Source organism: Lutra lutra, chromosome 12, assembly GCF_902655055.1.
Source record: "Lutra lutra chromosome 12, mLutLut1.2, whole genome shotgun sequence".
In the NCBI taxonomy this organism is placed as follows: domain Eukaryota; kingdom Metazoa; phylum Chordata; class Mammalia; order Carnivora; family Mustelidae; genus Lutra; species Lutra lutra.
In genome coordinates, this window is record NC_062289.1 from 50,096,813 (window position 1) to 50,120,651 (window position 23,839).

At 37.1% G+C, this 23,839-nt stretch overlaps 2 protein-coding genes across 15 annotated transcripts in view; one reads left to right on the forward strand and one right to left on the reverse strand.

Moving 5' to 3' along the window:
• Positions 1 to 15,865, forward strand: part of ESCO1 (establishment of sister chromatid cohesion N-acetyltransferase 1) — an 81,985-nt gene extending 66,120 nt beyond the window's left edge. For 5 of the 6 annotated variants that reach the window (XM_047698521.1, XM_047698524.1, XM_047698523.1 and 2 more), the window contains 4 exons: positions 4,525 to 4,614; positions 8,474 to 8,617; positions 10,677 to 10,864; positions 14,702 to 15,865. In XM_047698521.1, coding sequence (XP_047554477.1) covers positions 4,525 to 4,614; positions 8,474 to 8,617; positions 10,677 to 10,864; positions 14,702 to 14,849 — 570 coding nt within the window. In that variant the 3' untranslated portion in view covers positions 14,850 to 15,865. Of the gene's footprint in view, positions 1 to 3,862; positions 3,986 to 4,524; positions 4,615 to 8,473; positions 8,618 to 10,676; positions 10,865 to 14,701 lie in introns of those variants that run through there. The other variant, XR_007122035.1, reaches the window with a different exon arrangement.
• Positions 15,866 to 19,788: 3,923 nt separating this feature from the next.
• GREB1L (GREB1 like retinoic acid receptor coactivator) overlaps positions 19,789 to 23,839 on the reverse strand; it is a 275,717-nt gene continuing 271,666 nt past the window's right edge. For 8 of the 9 annotated variants that reach the window (XM_047697253.1, XM_047697252.1, XM_047697250.1 and 5 more), the window contains one exon: positions 19,789 to 22,594. In XM_047697253.1, the coding sequence (XP_047553209.1) occupies positions 22,431 to 22,594 (164 nt within the window). In that variant the 3' untranslated portion in view covers positions 19,789 to 22,430. The remainder of the gene's footprint in view (positions 22,595 to 23,839) is intronic. The other variant, XM_047697258.1, reaches the window with a different exon arrangement.

Genomic DNA, 23,839 nt, shown 5'->3' on the forward strand with positions numbered 1-23,839 from the left:
AACTGGGATATAAAAAGTTGAGTTTGAATCAAGGAAAACTTCCTTTCAACCATAGAAGTATATAGATTGCACCTTCTGTTACAGATATTTGTATTATTTATTTTTCCTATTCAGTTAAGATTCTTGAGATCAGTGCGGCATAATAGTGAGCTTAATTATATTAGAAAGATGTGGTTTTCTAGTGAGCCTCTTACTAGTTATGTGACCATAGCAAGTTAACTAAACTTTTTTCACTTGTTTTTTTTTTTTAATCTTTAAAAAGTTTAAAAAAGTCTTATGAGGTAATTTTTTACGCTTGTTATTCAAGTTTTATTACTATATTCCATAGTTTAAAAGTTATTATTAAAATTATTATTAAATTTTAAAAATTGCTACTAAAAAGATCATTTTTCCCATCATGTAGGATTACAGGCAGCACAAGGGACAGATAAGTAAACATATCTAAATCGTATGGAAAGTGCTACAGTAGTAATACATACAGGGTACTGTCTGAATATAGAGCCTAAGGATATCCAGCAAAGGTTGGAAATGTGAGGTTAATACTTAAGTAGAGTCGGAAAGGACAAGTTAGGAGTCCTTTGTGCCCAGGAGAGTGTAGAGCAGAGGCATTGAACTAGAAGAATAATGGGTGTGAAAGTTGGGATATTTTAAGTGTGACGACCCATGACTGGGTCATGTGTTAGGAAAGCTTCAAGAGAGGGAGCTTGAAGAGGTAGATGAGGAGCTAGATCACAAATGACCTTGTGAAGGTATCGCAGATAAGGGCACCTGAGTGGCTCAGTTGGTTAAGCATCTGCCTTCAGCTCAGGTCACGATCCCAGAGTCCTGGGATCAAGTCCCATGCTGGGCTCCCTGCTCAGTAGGGAGTCTGCTTCTCCCTGTCCCTTTATCCCTCCCCTTGCTCATGGGCTTGCTCGCTCGCTCGCTCTCAAATAAATAAAATCTTTAAAAAAAGAAAAAAAGTGGGGCGCCTGGGTGGCTCAGTGGGTTAAGCCGCTGCCTTCGGCTCAGGTCATGATCTCAGGGTCCTGGGATCGAGCCCCGCATCGGGCTCTCTGCTCAGCGGGGAGCCTGCTTCCTCCTCTCTCTCTGCCTGCCTCTCTGCCTGCTTGTGATCTCTCTCTGTCAAATAAATAAATAAAATCTTTAAAAAAAAAAAAAAGTATCACAGATGAAAAAACCTACAAGAAATGCTGTTACCATAATGATAGTAATATTATTTATTGGGTGTGTATTATTTGTGTTAGGCACTGTGCTTAGTATTTTATCATGTTTTCTCAGCTTCTCAAAAACTTTGTATTACAGTTTTTATATACATTTTATAGGCAAGGAAATGAGGGTTTAGAGAGGTTAAGTAATTGGCCCAAGGCAACACAGCTAGTAAATAGCAGAGTCTGGACTTGAATCTTGGTATCACTGATTTTTAAAGTCTTCTTTATTGCTTTTTGGTGCTCCCTAGATCAGTGGTGTGCACACATGGTAGGTGGTCAGTAGATATTTCTTGAATTGACTGAATTTTTTTCACCTAATTGCCACTTAATTGTTTGACTTCATACTTCATAGTTCAGTGAAGGTCACACTGAGTAGAAACATATCTCTATCAGTAATGCTGATAATATATGATTATTTTCGCCAAAAAAAAAAAAAAAAAAAAAAAAAAGTCCAAACACGCACTTCAAACCAGCTGCTTGGGATAGTTAAGTATATTAATACCTTTATTACACCATTTTATGAAAGTAGAATAACTAGGAAATATAGACAAGCTAAAAGGAAAAAAACTAAATCACTCATTTAAAAGATGAAAAGATTGCTGTTTTTTACATAAAAGTTATTTAAAGAATATAACCACACCTTAAGAAAAATCAGTTAATTCCTTAACATCAGATGTTTCCTTAGGGTTCAAAGCTCTCCAAATACAATTTCTGTACTGTTCATTTGTTTGAATTAAGATCCATATATTGCATTTGTTGGTATATCTCTTAGGTCTCTCTTAATCTAAAGGTTTTCCCTCTATGTCTTTTTCTTAAAATATTGGTAATTTTTTAAAAAGCTGGTTGTTGGTTTTATTTCTCAGGGTATTCTTCTATGGGTATTCTTGTTCAGCCTTTTATTTTTTTTATTTTTTTTTTTAAAGATTTTATTTATTTATTTGACAGAGAGATCACAAGTAAGCAGAGAGGCAGGCAGAGGGCGGGGGGAGGGGAAGCAGGCTCCCCACCGAGCAGAGAGCCCCCATGTGGGGCTCTATCCCAGGACCCTGAGACCATGACCTGAGCCGAAGGCAGAGGCCTAACCCACTGAGCCACCCAGGAGCCCCGAGAAATTATTTTAAATACAACCCTCTTAAAAACTAAGTGATGGAGGTGGTGACAGCTATTTTGTACATATCCTAGATGAGGAAACAGAGTTTGTGATTTGTGCAAGGTCGTATAGCTAGTAACAACAAAACAAGGCTTTAAACCCTGAAAAAAATTTTTTTAAGTTTTTATTTGTTCATTTGACAGAGACCACAAGCAGGGAGAATGGCAGGCAGAGGGAGAGGTAGAAGCAGGCTTCCTGTTGAGCAGGGAACCTGACTCGGGGCTCTGTCCCAGGACCCTGGGATCATGACCTGAGCTGAAGGCAGTTGCTCACCTGACTGAGCCACCCAGGCACCCTTAAACCCTGAATTTTTACCCTTTTTTTTTTTTTTTTTTTGTGCGCGCACGCACAAAACAGGGAGCAGGAGGCAGAAGGAGAAGCAGGCTCCCCACTGAGCAAGGATCCTGATGCAGAACTTGATCCCAGAACTCTGGGATCATGATCTGAGCCAAAGGCAGAAGCTTAACTGACTGAGCCACTCAGGTGTCTCTCTTTCTTCTTATTTTGTTTTGATAATTCAGCTCAGGAACTGTGACTTTTTAAAATTTTTTTAAGATTTTATTTACTTATTTGAGAGAGAGAGAACACAAGCAGGGGGACTGGGAGAGGGACAATCAGGCTCCCTGCTGAGTAGGGAGCCCAGTGCGGGGCTAGATCATGGGATCATGACCTGAGCCGAAGGGAGACACTTAACTGACTGAGCCACCCAGGCACTTAAGACTTTCTTAAAAGTGGAGGTTACTTAAAATTTCCAGTTCCTCATTCAATTTGTAGTTCAACTTTTAAAATGAGAAGTCTCCTTTTTCATTTTATTGAAAATGGGTTTATTTTAGAAGCATTTCCCAAATTAACATAGTAATATAAATTTGTTTTTTAAGAGGTGATATCTTCTTTATGTTTTAAAAATTGTTTACTTAAATTCATATTTAATTTCTAATTTGAAAATAAATGACTTCTGTGGCTGTTGTTTCTGCTCCTTTTCAGATCTTGAGAACTTTTTAACCAATCATAATCACCTGAAGTTTACTTTTATCTTTGGGGGCTCTGTCTTTTAAAAAAATTCTCATTTTAAATACTTCAGATTGTTACATTTACCAAGCTTATTACTAGACTTTTTGTCCCCAAGATCCTACCCCTTTCCTCAAAAAAATCACTCAAAATTGTTTAAGAAAATCAGCTTCTTCTCTGACTTGCCTTAATATTTTTTAAAAATGTAGTTACTTTTTTCTTGGTTTTATTGAGCTTTCATAGTCTTAAAAGATCTCAGGATCATGGTTTCCTCTAGTAGAAGTATGTATTGCTTCTTGAAAGGCCTTTTTTCTTTTCTTTTCTTTTTTTTTTTTTTAATGTAGAGTTGGTTGGGTAAGACAAATGAAACAACCAGTTAAGCTCATTCCTTCTGTACTTATTATGAACTTCAAAGCTCCTAGTTTTAACCTCTGGTTCAGTCCCATCTTACTAGATTTAAGTGGCTTTTGTTTTGTTTTTTTTTTTCATGCAGGTTCTGCTCATTAATCACCACGAGTGTGGATCTGAAGAAGAGTTTATTACCTCTCTTTTTTTGAGTATGTTAACTTCAGATACACACAACGTAGCTTCTCCTTCCCTATTAGATTCTTAGAAGGTAGTTATATTTTTATAGTCTCCTTCTTGTGACTTTGATAGTTGTGATCAATAAGAATAAAAACTATTCCTTACTACATATTGGGCTACTGCATGCAAATCAGTTCATTTAAAACCTCCTGGAGGTCTTTGGCATGCCAGACATAAAACTATGAGTGTGTGTTTGTGGAGGTAACCATGTTCCAAAGAAATTTATGAGTTAAATTCTTTTCTCAAGAAACTGGGAGAGTTATCTTTTAGGCTCTGGGAATCACTGACTTTAAGGGGCTTGTTTTTGGTGTGTGATTTTCAAAATTAATTTAACATGGGAAATGATAAGGATATTATATGGTATTAGCTTTCTGAATAAGTAGTATAGAGAAACTAGTTTGCATTTTACCTACTGTATGCTTAACAAAATAGCTGATTCATATCTTATTAAACATTGAGAATATTTTTCCATACTTGCAATTTTTAGATACATCAATATATTTTTCTTCTATGTGAATCTGATAAATGAAATATGATAACATAAAATTAATTCATATGTTTTATATCTAGGGTTGGAAAAAAGAAAGAATTCTGGCTGAATATCCTGATGGCAGGATAATAATGGTTCTTCCTGAAGACCCAAAGTATGCTCTGAAAAAGGTAAATGTCTAGTGAAATTTCATGTAGGATGGATAATGTCTAATTTTTTTTTTGAGAGAGAGAGCAGGGGAGGAACAGAGGGAGAGGGAGAAGCAGGCTCCCCACTGTGCAGGGAGCCTGACAAGGGGCTCAATCCCAGGACCTCGGAATCACGACCCAAACCTAAAGTAGATGCTTAACCAAGCCACCCAAGTGCCCCTGGATAATGTAATTTTGTAGTTAGTTTAAGAGGGTGATGCATTATGCATAGCATGTTTAAACACCAGCTCTAGAAATAAAGATAAACATTTAAGAATATACTTAAAAATTATGCTTAAACTTAAAATGGGTCTAGGATTGTGAAACAAATTTTTAGTGAATTGGTTAGTGTCCCATATTATCAGTAATTTGAGTGATGGAATAAAAGGCATGCTAGTTTATAATGTCACATAAGTGACTTCAGATTTACAGGGGTACCTGGCTGGTTTAGTTGCAAGACTGTGTTACTATTGATCTTGGGGTTGTGAGTTCGAGTCCCACATGGGGTGTAGAGATCAGAGATAACTTACATAAAAAACTTACGGGTGCGGTGCCTGGGTGGCTCAGTGGGTTAAGCCTCTGCCGTCAGCTCAGGTCATGATCCCAGGGTCCTGGGATCGAGCCCCATATCGGGCTCTCTGCTCAGCGGGGAGCCTGCTTCCCCCTCTCTCTCTGCCTGCCTCTCTGCCTACTTGTGATTTCTCTCTCTGTCAAATAAATAAAATCTTTAAAAACAAAACAAAAAAAAAACAAAAACAAAAAACTTAGGGGTGTGCCTGGGTGGCTCAGTCAGTTAAGCATCTGACTCTTGATTTTGTCTCCGGTCATGATCTTAGGGTTGTGAGAACAAGCCCTGCATTGAGCCCCACATTGGGCTCCTTGCTCAGTGTAGAATCTGCTTGGGATTCTCTCTCCCTCTCTCTGTGCCCCTCCCCCTGCTTTGGTCCTCTTCAAGCCTCTAAAATAAATAAATAAATCTATTAATTAAAATTTTGAAAAATGTATTACTTTCCTTTAAAAATTAGAATTAAAATTTGACAACAGAAAAAATTAGCAATTGTAAAGTTTCATATTGAGAGTAAATTTTTAAACAAAAGCTTATTGTAGAAGAAGATAGAATAATAGGTCATAGAGGTTCACCTGGGTGACACAGTCAGTTAAGAATCTGACTTTTGGGGCGCCTGGGTGCCTCAGTGGGTTAAGCCGCTGCCTTCGGCTCAGGTCATGATCTCAGGGTCCTGGGATCGAGTCCCGCATCGGGCTCTCTGCTCAGCAGGGAGCCTGCTTCCCTCTCTCTCTCTCTGCGCCTGCCTCTCTGTCTACTTGTGATCTCTCTCTGTCAAATAAATAAATAAAATCTTTAAAAAAAAAAATCTGACTTTTGGTTTCAGCTCAGGTGGTGATCTCAGGGTCATGAGATGGATTCTGCTGAGAGTCTGCATAACACTGTTTTGCCTTCTGCCCCTCCCCCCACTGCTCTTCTTTTTCATAAATAAATAAATTTTTTTTTTAACTTACAGAAGTTCTGAAATTAAACATGAGATAAACATATAATTTTCAGAAAAAAAGATATCTGATTTATAGTTCTAAGGTAGAAAATTTAAAGAAGTCCTCTTAGCTGGTGTGAGCCAGGCTTAGTCCAAATTTAGAGTTCCATTCTTTGAAGGTTCAGAGAGATAATGAAGTCTGGAATCATTTTATTATATTGTGTATCTTAAAAGGCGGGAAACCATAGGATAAACTTATTTTGAAATGAGTTAATACTTTTTTTTAAAGATTTTTTTTTATTTATTTTATTTTATTTTTTTATTTTTTTTAAGATTTTATTTATTTATTTAAGAGAGAGTGAGAGAGAGCATGAGCGAGGAGAAGGTCAGAGAGAGAAGCAGACTCCCTGTGGAGCTGGGAGCCCGATGCGGGACTCGATCCCGGGACTCCAGGATCGTGACCTGAGCCGAAGGCAGTCGTCCAACCAACTGAGCCACCCAGGCGTCCCAAAGATTTTTTTTTTTTTAATTTGACAGATCACAAGTAGGCAGAAAGGCAGCCAGAGAGGGAGAGGGGGAAGCAGGCTCCCTGCTGAGCAGAGAGCCTGATGGGGGGCTCGATCCCAGGACCCCGAGATCATGAGCTGAAGGCAGAGGTTTAACCCACTAAGCCACTCAGGCACCCATGAAATGAGTTAATATTAATTACATTTTGCAATAATATGCTCAAATGTTTTTTCACCCTCCATTTGCTTTTTCTGAAGTACCTTATAATGTAAAGCAGTATTTTTTGAAAAACTTAGTTTCACTGGAGTATGTCCAAAGTGTCTAGAAAACACAAGGAAAATGTTTTGTTTATCCTTTTTTTTAAGGTTAACTATAGGACCTCTTTAAATTTAGTAAAACATCACTTGAAAGGGTGAACCTATTATTTGAAAATATAACTTACATTCTACATTATGTTGTGTTTTTTGACTTTTCACATATCTTTTATTATGTATGACTGGACAATCCCAGATAACTAAATAAGTCCTCATACTACCACTGCCTGATAATACAGACAGTAACATTTAGAATGACACATAACCATGCCACCTGTCTTGTATTTGAAACATTCATCCTTGTCACAGAAAGAAATTTTGTTAATTAATATTGGATTAGTGATTGATTCAATGAAAATTAAATCATGGAATTTTTGGAATTCCAACTATTACCATTGGAAATGAACAGTGGGAACTTTGCTACACCACCATATGTGGCATTCAGACTTTTCTTGATTAAGAATCTTCAGTAAATGCTAATTTCCTCATTTTAGTTTCTCAGGACAAAATCTTAGTACCAGTGTAGTATGTTACTAGTTAGTAATCCATAATGGGTTAAAAATGAAAATCTAAGGAAGTGTGAGTCATTTGCCTTCAGGAACTGAATTGTGAGTTGTGTTATGGGATACTATTCCAGCATTAGGAGGGCTGGAGTTTTTGTCCCTGAATAAGGGATGTATTACATGGTATTCTGCATGTCAGAGGTATGAATACTTAACCCTCCAAGGGTTTATTTTCATTTTAAACTTAGTAGTAACACAAATGAATGTTGGACTGAATATTTGCATTTTATTTTTTAACTGGGGAAGGAACTAATAATTGAGTACCTACAAAAACCTTTGACCCTTCAGAAGTTCGAGTTTATCATATTTGACCTTGACCATAATTCTAGGAGGTAGACTAGAAGAAGCACAGTTTGATGCCATATTAGCATTATGGATTCAAAGCTCTGTTCCCTGGTTTTCTAGATGTCCAGTATCTGACATGGGAGAGTTAGCTTTGAACTTACTTTCTTGCATATACGTTTGCAAGGGACCATAGACCAACAGATGTTGGATTTAAGTAAGATAATATTTATAAAGTACATAGTATCTGGCCAGTGGTTGTTAAGAAGTAAATGTGTGTTTCTTCCTCTGTGCCCACTTCCATTTTACTGATGAGAGTACTAACTAAGGCTTGGGAAGAAAAGTGCCTTGCCTGGCTAAGATTCCAGTAAAGTTCTCTCCAATTCTCAAACCCATGATGCTTCTAATGCTTTAATGTTCTTATTCTCTATTGTAAGGGCTCTCACTGTTCTTGTTATTTAGACTGCAAGGCTTGACATTACTGTCCAGTTCTTTCCCCATTTTGCACATTGTTCCACAGGCCTTGAAAACCATTATTGGTTAACATAATCATTGGAAAGAACTCTTCTTTAGGCAATATCCTGCTTGGAATAATATACTCAACTTACTGAACTGAAATAGTATGTCTTAACATGTATACAATGCTTTCTTTCATTATTACAAAAAAATATTGTTCTTTATTTGGCAGGTTGACGAGATTAGAGAGATGGTTGATAATGATTTAGGTTTCCAACAGGCCCCACTAATGTGCTATTCCAGAACTAAAACACTTCTCTTTATTTCTAATGACAAAAAAGTAGTTGGCTGCCTAATTGCGGAACATATCCAGTGGGTAAGTTAAGTGACTTTTAAAGAGTGTTCGTATGTAATTGAGTGTCTGACGAGTTTCCTGTGTAATCTTGAGTAGCAGTCATGGTAAATTTACAACATTTTATGTATGTGAATGTGAATGTTGGAATTGCCAAGTGTAGGTTTTGACTAAGCAGAGTTGTTTCTTGCCTGGGAATTAGTTTCTCAAGTCAGTATATAAAATAAAAATTCTGTAAATCAAAAAGTACTGTTATATTTTGTTTAGGAAGTTTCCATGTTGGATATTAATGTAATATTTGTCTCATTCCTTCAGCACTGGAATAAAGCAAAGGTTTGGCAAACTATTACCTGAGGGCAAAATCCAGCCTATTTTTGTAAATAAAATTTAATTATAATATAATTACAATATAATATATATATACAATATAATAATAAGCAATGCCCATTTGCTTACATACTGTTTCTGGCTGATTTACACTACACTGAGTCGAGTAGTTGCAACAGAAACCTGGTGGGCTGCAAAGCCTAACTAAAATACTATCTGTCCGGTTCTTTATAAAAAGTTGCTCACCCCCAGGATAGATTACCACTTCTTTGAGCTTTAGGTGAGAAATTGATTTATATTTAGGAGCCACATTGTACAAAAAAGAATCACAGTAAGGGATGTATTCACATTGGGTAAGTTATGTAGTAACAGACCAACTTAAGAGAACAGAAGATTCTAGACCCTCTAATCATGCTCATTTTGAGGAATACCTCATTTGAATTCTGTCTTTTTTCAGCTGAGTTCTTGTTTGTGAATTCAGTGTACATTGGATTTGACTTTTGTTCAGTTATATCTTTCTGGACATTAATAATTTCCTGAAAACATGTTTTATCAAAATTTTCTTACAAAATGTCAAAACAAATCTTTGAGTTAGTTTCTATGTGTTAATTTTAAAAAATCAGTCTTAAATTGTGTAGCCTTATGAATCTTGCTGTTTATATTTAAAAAATTGATTTAAATGAATAGCTGTGATAAGGTAATTTGTGGATATAAATTTGATATAAAACAACTTATAGAGTTTGCCATATTGAAATTGAGTTAATTTTACATAGTGTATATACCCTTGTGTTTTTTTAATTTCTATTCTCCCAAGTTCTAAAAATGACTTTTGCAGTGTTTAGAGGATAGCTATGTAATGTTTGTTAATTCTTCATCATGTTATCTCATTGTTTTAAGATTTGTACCATGTTCTTGGGGCGCCTGGGTGGCTCAGTGGGTTAAGCCGCTGCCTTCGGCTCAGGTCATGATCTCACGGTCCTGGGATTGAGCCCCGCGTCGGGCTCTCTGCTCAGCAGGGAGCCTGCTTCCTCCTCTCTCTCTGCCTGCCTCTCTGCCTGCTTGTGATCTCTCTCTGTCAAATAAATAAATAAAATCTTTAAAAAAAAAAAAAAAAAGATTTGTACCATGTTCCATCAGAAGGTTTGCTGTGGTCCAACTAGACTGATAGAGGAGATGCTGTGTTTTTTATAGCACTTTAGTTTTCTTTGTTTTTGTGTGTGTGTGTGTGTGTGTGTTTTAGAGATGGGAGTGTGGGGAAAGCAGCTTTTTTAAATTCTTGATTCTTCTGCCATCCCTCCTCGTAGTTTCTGCACAGCTGTGACCCCCTAGAACTGTGGCAGCAATCACAGAAACAGTTGTGATTGCTGAGTTCTTGACGTGTACTTTTGCTTGTCCTTAGAATGTGGGAGGTAGAAGAAGAAAAATGGACCAGCCATGATGGGCAGGGTATTTTGTATGTATTACCTTATTTAATTTCTCTATAATTTTCTGAGAGAAGTGGTAGATATCTCTGGTTTATAGATGAGGAACCCAAATCTTAATTTGTTGACTGCTTTTGTGGTCATAACTAGTAAGTGAATTAGAACAGAATGTAGAGTCAGGTCTGTTTCCTGAAGTAAGAATGAAAGCGTAAGTGACCCCCATAGTTTGTTAAGCCGGACAAATGTAGCAGCCTCTGCACTGAGGTCCGTACTAGACAGTTGCTAATTAATATTCTCACTTTAAAATTTTTCTGTCTTTAATTTTGATACCTTAGGGGTACAGAGTTATAGAAGAGAAGCATCCAGTTATCAGGTCAGAAGAAGAAAAAGTCAGATTTGAAAGGCAGAAAGCCTGGTGCTGCTCAACATTACCAGAGCCTGCAATCTGTGGGATCAGTCGGATATGGGTGTTCAGCATGATGCGTCGGAAGAAAATTGCTTCTCGCATGATTGAATGCCTGAGGTAACTGAATGTCATCCTTCAAGTCCTTTTCTGTAGTTTTAAGATTTAAGTGGATTTTTCATATCAAGATTGGCATTTAATCTTAAATGTATAACTTATATTTTAATTCAAAATTTGCATAAGATTGTCAGTATATTGGATCTTTGTTTTTTATGTGAAGTTAATCTGGGGGTGGGGGAGCAAGCACTATCACTTAAATCCTATTAAACTATTTTTACTTACTTGTCACTATGATATTAGGCCAAAATAATCCACTTATTTCAAACTGTTCAGTATTGGAGAATTTTAAAGATAACCAAATAAATGTGGGAAGGTTTTTTTGGAATTTAAAATTGCTTTTACAAAAATTTGTCTTAAATATCGTTTGTAAATTATCTAAGTCTCCTACTAGTTTTTCTTTTTGCTTTTATTGCTTGATTTTAAATTAAAGGTATAGAGGAAGACTCAGATAAATTGCATGCTTTGTTTTTTGTTCTTTCAAGCACCTTTGCCAAAGGGTTAATGGAGATTCAAATTAATGCAGATGACGTTTTATTCCTAGAATCCCTGTCTATTATCTGTAGATACAGCTTTCAAAGTAATCCATCATTATTGTAAGTGAGCTCCTAACTAAGGCTCTAGGAATCTTAGAACCTTAATGTGTTTCTGGTCTTTCCTTCTTATTTTATTATAGGTAGTGATCCAGGAGGGCTCAGGTCTACTCACCCTTGTCATGGCAAGAGGCGGGTCTTATTTTAGCTCTTTCAAAACTAAACCTGGAAAATGCACTGTTTAAATAATTATCCTATGTATGAGGGTATTGCTCCTCCAAATAATTATCCTATGTATGAGGGTATTGCTCCTCCTTTAAATCTTGTAAATTTAGGTCTTATGGCAACCCTAAGTTTATAAAAACGTTAAACAGGATAGCCATTGCCTTTGTTCTGTGCGATAATGAGATGCCCCCATAAGCTTCCTGTTAAAACTCATACAGAGTTTCTACTTTATTCATTTATTGTTCTTTCTTATGTACCTAGCTCACTTTGTTAAGATTACAGTGTGAAAATTCTAATAGTCTGTATCTTGGCTAAATTAAAAAATTGTTTTTAAATAGCTTTATTGAGATATAATTACATATCATGAGACTCATCTCTTTAAATTATATAATTCAGTGGGTTTTAGTATATTCACAAGGCTGTGCAGCCATCACCACTGATTCCAGAACATTTCTATCGCTGTCCCCCCAAAACTCACACTCATTAGCAGTCATTCCGCATTTCCCTCTCCCTCACCTTCTGGTGGTCACTAATCTACTTTCAGTCTGAATGGATTTTCCTGTTCTGAACATTTCATACAATGAATTCCTATAATATATGACCTTTGTCACTGGTTTCTTTCCTTATTAGCATGCTTCAGAGCTCATCCATGCTGTAGCATGTGTTTGTGTGCTTCATCCCTTTTTTTATTGCCAGATAAAATCCTGCTGTGTGGATGTGCATTTCATTTATCCATTCATCAGTTAATGAATGTGGGGTGGGTGGTTACACTTTTTTGGCTGTTAGGAATAATCTGCAAACATTTCATGTACAAATTTTTGTGTATTTTTATTTCCCTTGGTAAGTAGAGAAATATTTGCTTTTTTTTTTTTTTTAAAGATTTTATTTATTTATTTGACAGAGATCACATAGTAGGCAGAGAAGCAGGCAGGGGGTGGGGGGGAACCGGCTCTCTGCTGAGCAGAGAGCCCCATGTAGGGCTCGATGCCAGGACCCTGAGATCATGACCCGAGTGGAAGGCAGAGGCTTAACCCATTGAGCCACCCAGGCGCCCCGTATTTGCATGTTTTACTTCTCTTGGTATATACCTAGGAGTAGAATTGTTGGGCCATTTAGTAACTGTATGTATAACATTTTGAGGAGCTGCCAAACTGCTTATCAAAGCAGCTATACTGTTTCACAGTCGCACCAGCAATGTATGAGGGTTCTAATTTCTCCACATCCTCACTAGCACTTGTTATTGTCTGTCTTCTTAATTTTAGTCATCCTCGTGAGTATGAAGTGGTATTTCATTTTGGGTTTGATTTACATTTTCCTAATGGCTAATGAGCATCTTTTCATGTGCTTATTGGCCATTTATGGATATTCTTTGGAGACAGCCTATTCAAATCCTATGTCCATTGTTAAACTAGTTTATCTTTTTCTTATTTTAATAGTTTTTTTATATATTCTGGACAGAAGTCCCTTATCAGATAGAAGATCTGCAGATATTTTCTACCTTTTCATAGCTGTCTTTTCATCTTCTTGGTGTTCTTGAACGCACAAAGTTCTTTAATTTTGAACTCCAAATTATGTATCTTTTCCTTTTGTCACTTGTGTTTTTGGTGTCCTAAGAAGCCATTTCCTAATGCAAGGCTACAAAGATTTATACCTGTATTTTCTTCCAGGAGTTCATAATTTTAGTTCTTACATTTAGGTCTTTGACCATTTTAAGTTAATTTTCGTGTATGATGTGGGACTGGATCCAACAACTTTCTCTTTTTCATTCCAGTTGTCCCTGTGCCATTTATTAAGCTGACTGTTCTTTTCCATTGAGTGGTCTTGGCATCCATGTCAAAAATCATTGATTGTGAGGATTTATGACTGGACTCTTCAGCTCTATTCCATCAGTCTATTCTTATGCCATAGCACACTGTTTTTAGTTCTGTAGCTTTGTAATATGTTGCAAAATAAGGAGGTGTGAGTTCTTAATTTTATTCTTTTTCAAGGTTCGTTTGACTCTTGGTGACTCTTCGAATTTCATATGAGATTTAGGACCACCTTGCTAATTTCTGGAAAGCCAGCTGTATTTCTTTTTTTTGTTTTGTTTTTTAAAGATTTTATTTATTTATTTGTCAGAGAGAGAGAGGGAGAGAGAGCGAGCTCAGGCAGACAGAGTGGCAGGCAGAGGCAGAGGGAGAAGCAGGCTCCCTGCTGAGCAAGGAGCCCGATGTGGGACTCGATCCCAGGACGCTGGGATCATGACCTGAGCCGAAGGCAGCTGCTTAACCAACTGAGCCACCCAGGCGTCCCAATAGTTCTTTTGATTCATAAACATGGCATGTCGTTCTATTTATTTAAGTTTCCGGATCTTGCACTTCTTTTGTTAATCTTAATCTTAAGTATTCTCCTGATGTTATTATAAATGGAATTGTTTTTAAAATTTCATTTTGGATTGTTAATTTCAAGTGTATAGAAATTCAGTTAATTTTTTAATATTGCTCTTGTATTCTGCAACCTTGCTGAACTCATTTTTAATTAGATCTAGTAGTTTTTTTGTGAATTCCTTAGGACTTTTATATATATAAGGTCATCCAAACGGTCTCCAGAAAGAGGTAGTTTTATTTCTTCCTTCCTAATCTGCTTTTTAATTTCTTTTCCTTGTCTAATATTCCTGGCTAGAGCCTGCAGTAAGTAAGTACACTGTTAAGTAGAAGAGGTATAAACAGATAGCTTATCTTGTTCCTGATCTTTGGGAAACAGTTCTCAGTCTTTCACATTAATGTTTTCATTTCACACTGATGTTCTCTAATATTCTTTATCTGGTTGAGGAAATTCCTTCTACTCAGAATTGTTGAATGTTTTTATCATGAAAAGGTGTTGGGTAAATGGTTTTTAAGACCATTGTTCCTTTCATAAAAGTTTTTCTACCTTAGATTATTAATAATCTAGAGGAGCGATTATTTTCAGCAATTTTTAGAACATACAACACTACCTAAAAGTTTTACTGGTCAAATTTTACTTGATAGGTTTTTCCAGTTTTAATGATAAAAATATTAATTTCTTTTTTTTACCCTTCCACACCCCCCTCTTTTTTTAATAGGAGTAACTTTATATATGGCTCATATTTGAGTAAAGAAGAAATTGCTTTCTCAGATCCCACTCCTGATGGAAAACTATTTGCAACACAGTACTGTGGCACTGGTCAGTTTCTGGTATATAATTTTATTAATGGACAAAATAGCACCTAAAACAAATTTGTGCCTGCAGTACTAGAAGACATCTACTGAAGAGAATGGATTGGTTGCTGACTTTAACCAGGAACTAGGGCCATTTTTATTACAATGAACTCAGGACTGGCAACAACCATAAGGTTGTTCCATTTTCATAAAATTGGAAACAATGCAGTAATAGCTTATTATTGTTTTGTTTTTTAAAGAAGATATTTTATTATCTTTTACAGAAATTTATGATTGATGTATTTTATCTATAGTTATTTAGACATGTTTACATGCAGCAGATAATTGTTCATAGTGGACTGAAAACTAATGCAAGGACTATGGTCTCAGTGATAAGTATATTTTGAAGTTCTTAATATGGAAATATACCAGTGTAGCTTGGTACTGTATTTTTTTATATTGATCTGCTGATACCAGTTATAGTTTTAAAGATTGTATTTTTACAGAGCGGAAACCAATGTTTTGGGTTCTTATTCAAGGAGGGTGCAGTATTGCACATTAAGGAATTCAGAGCTAATTAAATGGCCTGAAATACATTCTGAAGGAACCCTTGAAAAAAGACAAAGTTCCAGATTAGCAGGAGAATTTGGGAGCTTTTTTTTCCATTTCTTTCTTTCCTATTCTTGAAGCAGGAAGAAGTGGAAGGTGGTAAAGAATTGAGGCTTTTCTTCTTGGAGAGCTATAAAGTGACTAGAATTAGAAAGTATCCTCTAAAGTTTATTATTCTTTCATTCTGGTTTTATTTCTTAAAATAAATGGCACCTGGGCACACTTAGGCTATTAATAAATCCCAAAGAGGTTTATAAAAACCTGTGGAATAGTTTTAAGCTAACTATGGATGACTTGGTATCTGCTTTGTTATTCCTCAGAAATACTACACTGAGTATATATGCCCACGTTACTGGACTTCATTTTGATACTTGTCTATCCTTCATAGTGCCCTCTACTTTTAAAGGGTTTATATGTTGAAAAACTGCTGTGGCCTTTTATGACCTGTATATAATGTAGAATAAAATAATAAAATACTTGATAGCTTTTTCTAAGTGATAAATGTGATGATAGTGTGTTGTCATTTGTGCTTTGATACCTTAAAACAATTAAAACACCAGCTTTTTACAAGTTTCACCAGTTTGCCAAAGGACCAGTATGTCTGTAGCAACTCTGAACTTGGTCTTCAAAAGGCAAAATCCTACCTAACATGAGAATTTTTCTGGTCTTTCACAGAAAGAAAGGGCCGTAGCCCAAGAGTGAAGCACCACTGTCCTTTAACATAGATTATTTTTATGAGCTGAAATAATCATATCTTCGTTAAAAACCAGCTAAAAGTTAGGACTTTAAATTAGCAGATGTGTATTTTATCCCCTATAGATAGATGCTTTTTAAACTTTCAGAGCCATGTAAATCTCTGTACTCTGTTTGTAGGGGTGTAAATATTTCCTTCTGACTCATTATGAGAGTCTGACTTTTGACACTCCCTTTCCCTTTGGACTTGAAACTATTCTAGTCATCCCTGGTCTCATTTGCCTGACAGGGAGTGTAACTTTTAAAAAAGAGGATGACATTTTCAGGCACATTATAGATGCTCTGGTAACTTTTAATTTCATAATACAGATCCAATTTCCACAGAAGCCATAGTATGCTTCTTTGTGGAGCTAAACTTGGTGGTTTCAGGGGGATCTGGGAGTAGAGAATATACATTGATTGGTTAGTTTAAATGTTACAGTTATTAGGAAAACCATTATTTTCACATTTATATTGAAGACACAGCCCCTCAAATAACTTTTATAGTCTAGGTATTTCTCAAAGAGTAGTATTAATGACTTCTAACTTTTGAGTGTTTTCTATGTGTCACACCTGTATAGTGCTGGATTATTTTATTATCTGACAACTCAAGTGAGGAATCTGGAACTTAGAAGCTTAAAAGACTGCTGTAGCAGTCAGTGTGAAAAATGCTGAAACACAGAACTAAAGCTGTGATGTGTTGATGAAGAGGAGGAGACAGCTAACCTTGGAGAAGATACAATTGAAGAATTGAAAGAGTTGATAACCAACTGAAGAAGGATCATGGCAGAGAATCTAGGGTAATTTGGAATTTTGATTTGGGTAACTGGATAGATGGATTGACTAAAAAGGGAATTCTGCAGAATTAATGTTGGGAGGATTAGACCAGAAAGGATGAGTGCAAGTTTGGTAAAGATTTTGAGGTGGTTGCAGAATCTCCAAGTGGAAATACCTGTTTGGTGTGAAATTGGATATGTTGTCCAGAATTTGAGAGAAGTTTGAACTAAGGAAATTTATTAATATAGTTATTCATTAGTTTAGAAGAGATGTTCCCACTATAGGCTTTGTAAAATGACAGGATAGGAGAGAATTGTGAGGAACACCATCATTTAGGAGTCTCAAAGAAGACTACCTGAGAAGAGGTAAGAGGGTCAGAAGAGAGTGGTATATACCAGAAGAAGTGTTTGATAGTAAGAATGGTCAGCACTACCGCATCACAATTGAAGGCTGAAGAATGATGCTAGAAAAGAAAGGAGCGATCTTTTTGGAGTGGTGGAGGCAGTGATGGATGCAGTGAGTATACACTAATGGCTACAGTCAGACTTCAAAAGAAGTGATTCTGTAATTGTGATTGAATAAATATGTCTATGAATTTGTCAGCTGCCCTTGAATAGTTGTTGGTTCATTATAAAAATGTCTGGAGCTCCTGGGTGGCTCAGTCGATTGAGCATCTGACTCTTGATTTTGGCTCAGGTCATGATCTCAGGGTTGTTAGATTGAACCCTGCGTCGGGCCCCACACTTAGCGGGGAGTCTGCTTGAGATTCTCTCCTTCTCATATTTGCACACATGCACTCTCACTCCTTTTCTCTCAAAAATAAATATTTTAAAAAAATGATTAGTATATAGGGGCGCCTGGGTGGCTTAGAGGGTTAAAGCCTCTGCCTTCAGCTCAGGTCATGATCCCAGGGTCCTGGGATCGAACCCCGCATTGGGCTCTCTGCTCAGCGGGGAGCCTGCTTTCCCCCCTCTCTCTTTGCCTGCCTCTCTGCCTGCTTTTGATCTCTGTCTGTCAAATAAATAAAATCTTAAAAAAAAATGATTAGTATATAGACATAAGAAATAGAAGTATAGATAGGAACCACAAGGTTTTATGAATTACGCCCTTTTTTACATGGACATGGATTGGTTTTATTATATATTGCAAGAATTATAAAGAAATCATGATTTTACAAGTGAAGCATGACCCATCATAAGGACAATAAGTACAGTAGACATGCAGTGACATTTTAATTGTTCTTGCTTAGATCGCATGGCTGCCCCAGATATCTAGTCCTGTCTGGCCATATTTTCACCAGGAGTTAAACGATTGCTGAGCTGATTTCTGGAGAGTGACTGCAGACATAGTTTGTCTTCTACCTATTCTCATGGCCCTTAGGCCTTTTGGCACATAAAGGGAAGATACTGTCTTATAATAACCCCTCCTCCTGCCACACCATTCTTGTAAAAATAAAATACACTGGACTACTTACAGAACAAAAAAGTGGTCAGAAAACTTACTTTGCTTTCTCTCTCTTAGAACTTATTCCATCTGCTGTCCTAGTCACTGAAGTGGATGTTTTCCTTAGCTCAGTACTTGACAGTAAAGAGCAGAAGGAATTTACTGTGTGAATGGCTTTAACCCTTGGCCTCAGTGACCCTTCTGAAATCACATTGGGTGATGGTTTCTTTCAGTAAAACCAGGGTTTGATGTTAGAGCAGTGTTCTTGTAGAGAAAGCTTACGGGTCCGTTTCCATGACGAAAGAGAGACCTGAGGAATATTTGTTGCCTAGATGTCGTTCCAGCGTTAGGTAGTTGAATTCAGAGGTACAGCAGTCAGAGTTTCACGGCCTTTTGGTCCTTCCAGTGGACCAGCTGCTTTGGAATATATAGTGGAACACTGTATATCAGGAGCAGTTTCTACTTGCTCCTGAATGTGTCACCACACTTAACAAACGTTTATCCCTCCTCCTGAGGTAAATGGCCAGGGGTCCTTGGCTTAGAAGAGTGTTTTCATGGTTCTTTATCAGAGTCTACTATGCTAAGCACTCTTTACATAATAGAACTGAAAGGCATTTTTCTGGAATAATGAAGTTATTCTTAAAAGTAAGCAGTTGGGAAGTAAATTGGAGATTAACCCTGTCATACTACACAGTTCTTGCAACACAAAGTTCTGAGGACACCAAAATGAGTGTAGTTGCCATTTATAAAAGATTGCAGATTTACTCTATTTCTTTTCTTTTTTTAAAAAAACACTTAAAAAATTTAACAGATCACAAGTAAAGAGGCAGGCAGAGAAAGGGGGGGAAGCAGCATCCCTGCTGAGCAGAGAGTCTGACTCGGGGCTCGATCCCAGGACCCTGAGACCATGACCTGAACCAAAGGCAGAGGCTTAAACCCACTGAGCCACCCAGGCGCCCCCAACTCTGAGTTTTTATTTTTTTATTTATTTATTTTATTTATTTATTTGACAGAGATCATAAGTAGGCAGAGAGGCAGGCAGAGAGAGAAGAAGCAGCAGGCTCCCTGCTCAGCAGAGAGCCGGATGCAGGGCTCCATCCCAGGACCCTGAGATCATGACCCGAGCTGAAAGCAAAGGCTTTAACCCACTGAGCCACCCAGGCACCCCACAACTCTTGAGTATTTCTAGTATGTCTGTCATCCATAACCTAATGTGGGACTCTGCAAATGGGCATGGTATGTAGATACTTCATATGTGTGTGTATATATCTTCTTTGTATAAGCTACAGATTTTCATTCAACATATATTTAAAACTTTTCTTAAACTGTTAGGCCAGAATCGTCAAATCTTAGAGTTATCCAACTTGTGATATGTGGACTTCCTATCTTTTTTGGACATTGCCAGTGGTAGGGAGCTCATTCCAGTTTTGAACATACCAGAAAATTAGTGTAAAGAAAACAAACTTTTTCTTTTTTTTCGGGGGAGAGGGGGATGGGAGAGAATTTTAATACATTCACCAAATTAAACAAAAGGACAACATACTGTAGACACAACTTAAGACAATTTAGAATCATAAACAAAATGTGAGGTAGACCAACTAGTGAAATTCACCAAATTTTGGTTGAGAAAACTTTACAGTAATAAAGTAACACAGGTGCCTCCTTTTCTAAAATTCACAAAAAGCAATTGCATAAGTTACAGCCAAAATAATTGAATACAATTCTCATTCTAATTTTAGTTTACATTCAGTATTAACCTGTGTGAACTGTCCTACATGACAAGGTTCAACAGGTCTATAGATTAGTTATTATGCAGGCCTAGCAAACACATTCATACCACAATGTTCTAAAGGATGGCAAGGCTTGAAGCTGAACACACCAAGGTATGTATTAACAAATCATGGTGTCCTGTGCTTGTGCAATTTTTCCTTAAAGGAGAAGGACCTAACATTCTCTAAAAAATTATACTGTTAAGGTGATTTTAAAAGATCCAAACCTTAGTATTACAGGCATTGAAAAGAATAGGGAGGTCAGTTGGAATTCTCCATCATTGGTGTGATGGTCCTTTGGCTTTTTTCTGGCATTTCTCTTCCATAGGGTTAAATAGTATTTAAGAGATCAGTTATTTGATTTTTCAGAGTACCATGGAGTACCTGCATCTAAAGTTACTACTTTAAAAAACACACTCTAGACTTTGAAGCCCTAAAGCCAGAAGAAACCCTGAGAAGCCATCTGCCCCAGGTACAACTGTTTTGGAATTATTTCAAGTATCTTATTTGCTCTACATAGTAAATGTTATTGGAATATTGCACAAACAGTGGGTTTCTTGATATCATCTGCATTAGGCCCTTTCAGCAAAACAGGAACAATTGAAATACATTCATTTCTAAAGCAACCTGCTTCAAAACGTACCTCTTTACCAAAAATTCTGCTGTACTAAAATTAAGGAGTATTTTTAAAGAATACATAAGGCAGATCCTCTTTGAAGGACAATTTTAAAAATGGGGTTTAAAGGAATTGTTCATTTCAAAATACATTTAAAGCATCATAAGTAGCTATATTAAAACCAAGAGATCTGCAAACCATTTTCAGATTAGTACATTCCATCTTTTCACTACTGTAAACTCCTTGTTATCACAAGCTAATAAAGCTGGTCAGTTAACATCATTTGTTTTAAGTAAATGCAGGCTTAGTCAGCCCCCTTTCAGTAGTTTCAGGCCACAGATAAGACATCAATTCAAGTAAAAATGGCCATTTTAAGTGGTATATATGGGCTAATAAAAAAATGTGAACGAGATTGTTTAATGATAACTGTAATTTAAGCATAAACTTCTAATAGACTTAGTTGATTCTAGAACATTTTCTAAAAGTCTGTTTTTGATTAAAATATATTGGTGAGAAATCTGTAGAAACTTACACTGTTGATATTGAACAAACACCCCCCTGCTGATTTTAGCTGAGTCAGAGACATTATTTAATGGAATCTTTCTTCTCACAAGAGAATCACTGGTAGGATTAAAACCGGTTATGTCTCTCTCTCTCTCTGGCTCTGTTTCCCATTTCATCAATTTTTGTGGTGGTGTCAGTATAAGGTAGGTGATAATCATTCAGTGTGTCTTTTAAAGGAAGCTTTGGTTGAGGCCCTGAAAGGAAACAAACTACTTCCACTCCACACCGAACCGCAGCCTGACGTTTAGCTTTCCTGGTGCCGGCTACTTCGTTCCAGCCAAACAGGGTGGGTATGGGGTGACCACTGAACAGTTTTTAATTGGCTCAACTACTGAATTAAGTTCTCCTTGTTCAAGATTAAACGCTGGTCCATATTCTCATAGACATAGTGTACTTAGAGACGGGAAACATTTTTAAAGAATGTAAAGAGCAAAGGAATTTCAGCAAGGAGAAGCTGCATAAATGCATACAGTGCCTGCTCTGCATTTACTGATTTGTTTGTTCAGTTTAAATAGTAAACTTTTAACTCCTGTGGAAATTTTGCCGAAAGTTTCAATACATATAAGATTATAAATCTTAAACTAACACTGCACAGAGAAAGACAAAGCTACTTTTTTTTTTTAAAATACAAATATCTTCTACATTCTATCATTTCAGACCCCTGAGTAAAACTGTACCAAAGTACAGATGTGAAGAGAAACTGAGGGTTCAGGCCTCAAACGTTAATCTTCAATTAATTCCACACCAACGGTGTGAGTCTCATGTAACACATTCAGACTAGCTAATGCCAAGAGTCTGTTTTCCCCCTAACATAGTGTAGTAGAAAAAACAATGCAAACTCCATGTTCATTCTCCAAAGTACGTCCTCCTCAGGCTCCCATGGCAGACCATGTCTTAAGTAATTGCATAACTGCCTAGGGTGGAGTTAACCTGAATTTAAGGTCCTGACAGTGGAACTGAAAGAGAATGATAGCCCCAAAGACCTGGGTCAAGTTGGGGTTGGAGGGGTGGATTTCTTTGGAGAACAAATATGTTGCACTTTGCTCCACAGTGATTGTACCTTAAAGGAAAAAAATCCCAAGTAATTGTTTCTGCCCCACCCCACCTAGGCATCCCTTTGCTGTGTTTGGTCTCTTCAAAAGGTCATACATGGCGGCCAGTAAGAAAGTAGAGGGGCTTGTCATCACTGCTGTTAGCGGTTTGAAACTCGTCCCGGAGGCGGAACTGCCACTCATCCTCTAGCTCTAAGCGGACAATTGTTTGGCGTAAGGAGCTTCTGTCTTGGCAGATGACACACAGGGTAGCACCTTCAGAAGAAATGCAGAAATGCATGTTAGGCTCAGGGGCTGAAATATAAAGAACCTATTATTTTTTTCTGATTATATCCTCTAAGCTGAACACATCTGAGAACCAACATGTAGGTAAGTGACCTATCACAATCATTCGTAATTATTTTATTTTTTTAAAGATTTTATTTATTTATTTGACAGAGATCACAAGTAGATGGAGAGGCAGGCAGAGAGAGAGAGAGAGGGAAGCAGAATCTCTGCCGAGCAGAGAACCCGATAATTTTATTTTCTATTTGAGTAAGTAGTATTACAAATTCAGTTTAAGAGTGTAAAGTGAAAAATCTCTCCTTGCCCTCTGGTAACCAATGGTAAAACGAGTGTCCTGTGTCTCTAGGGCTTCTCCGCCTTAGCAACACTGGGTAATCTTGTTACGGGGGGGCTGTTCTGTTCGTGTAGGGTGGTCTAGCAGCATCCTTGGCTCTACTCACTAGATGTCGGCAGCGCCCTCCAGTGCGGCAACCTAAAATGTGTCCCACTATTGCCAGATGTCCCCTGGGAGGCAGCCCCCTTGCCCCACACCGCTCCAGGTGCATTTTATGCATACATACACAATATCCTCTGTTCTTAAATTGTACATATGAGTAAAATCATACAGTATTTGTCTTTTCTCTGACTTATTTCACTTAGCATTATATACCCTTTAGGCCCACTCATGCTGCTGCAAATGGCAAGATCTCTTTTTTATGGTGGAGTTAATCCACTGTATATAAATACATCTTCCTTATTCATTCATCTATGGTGGGACGCTTGGGTTGCCTACAAATATTACCTGTTGTGAGTAATGCTGCAATAAACACTGGGGTGCATGTATCTTTTTGTGGTAATGTTTTCATTTTCTTTGGGTGAACACCCAGTACTAGAATTAATGGATATATGATTAATCCTATCTTCAGTTTTTGAGGAAATTCTACACTGTTTTTCCACAGTGGCCTGTGCACAAAATTCTGAGTCTTAACTTTCTTCACTGACCTCAGAGGTCATCCTGTCATGATTATTTGTGGTGCTTAACCTGCAGTTTGTTCTTAGGCAGATCTCTTTTGTATTGTACACACCTGTTGAAGCAACTTTAGCTTCTATACCAGAATTACAACTCATTAACCTGATTTTTATTAAAATTAGGTGATTTGAGAAGCACTGTTTATAACACTTACATCGCATCATTCCTTTCTGAAATTAATAGTGGTAAAACCAAACTTAATGTGG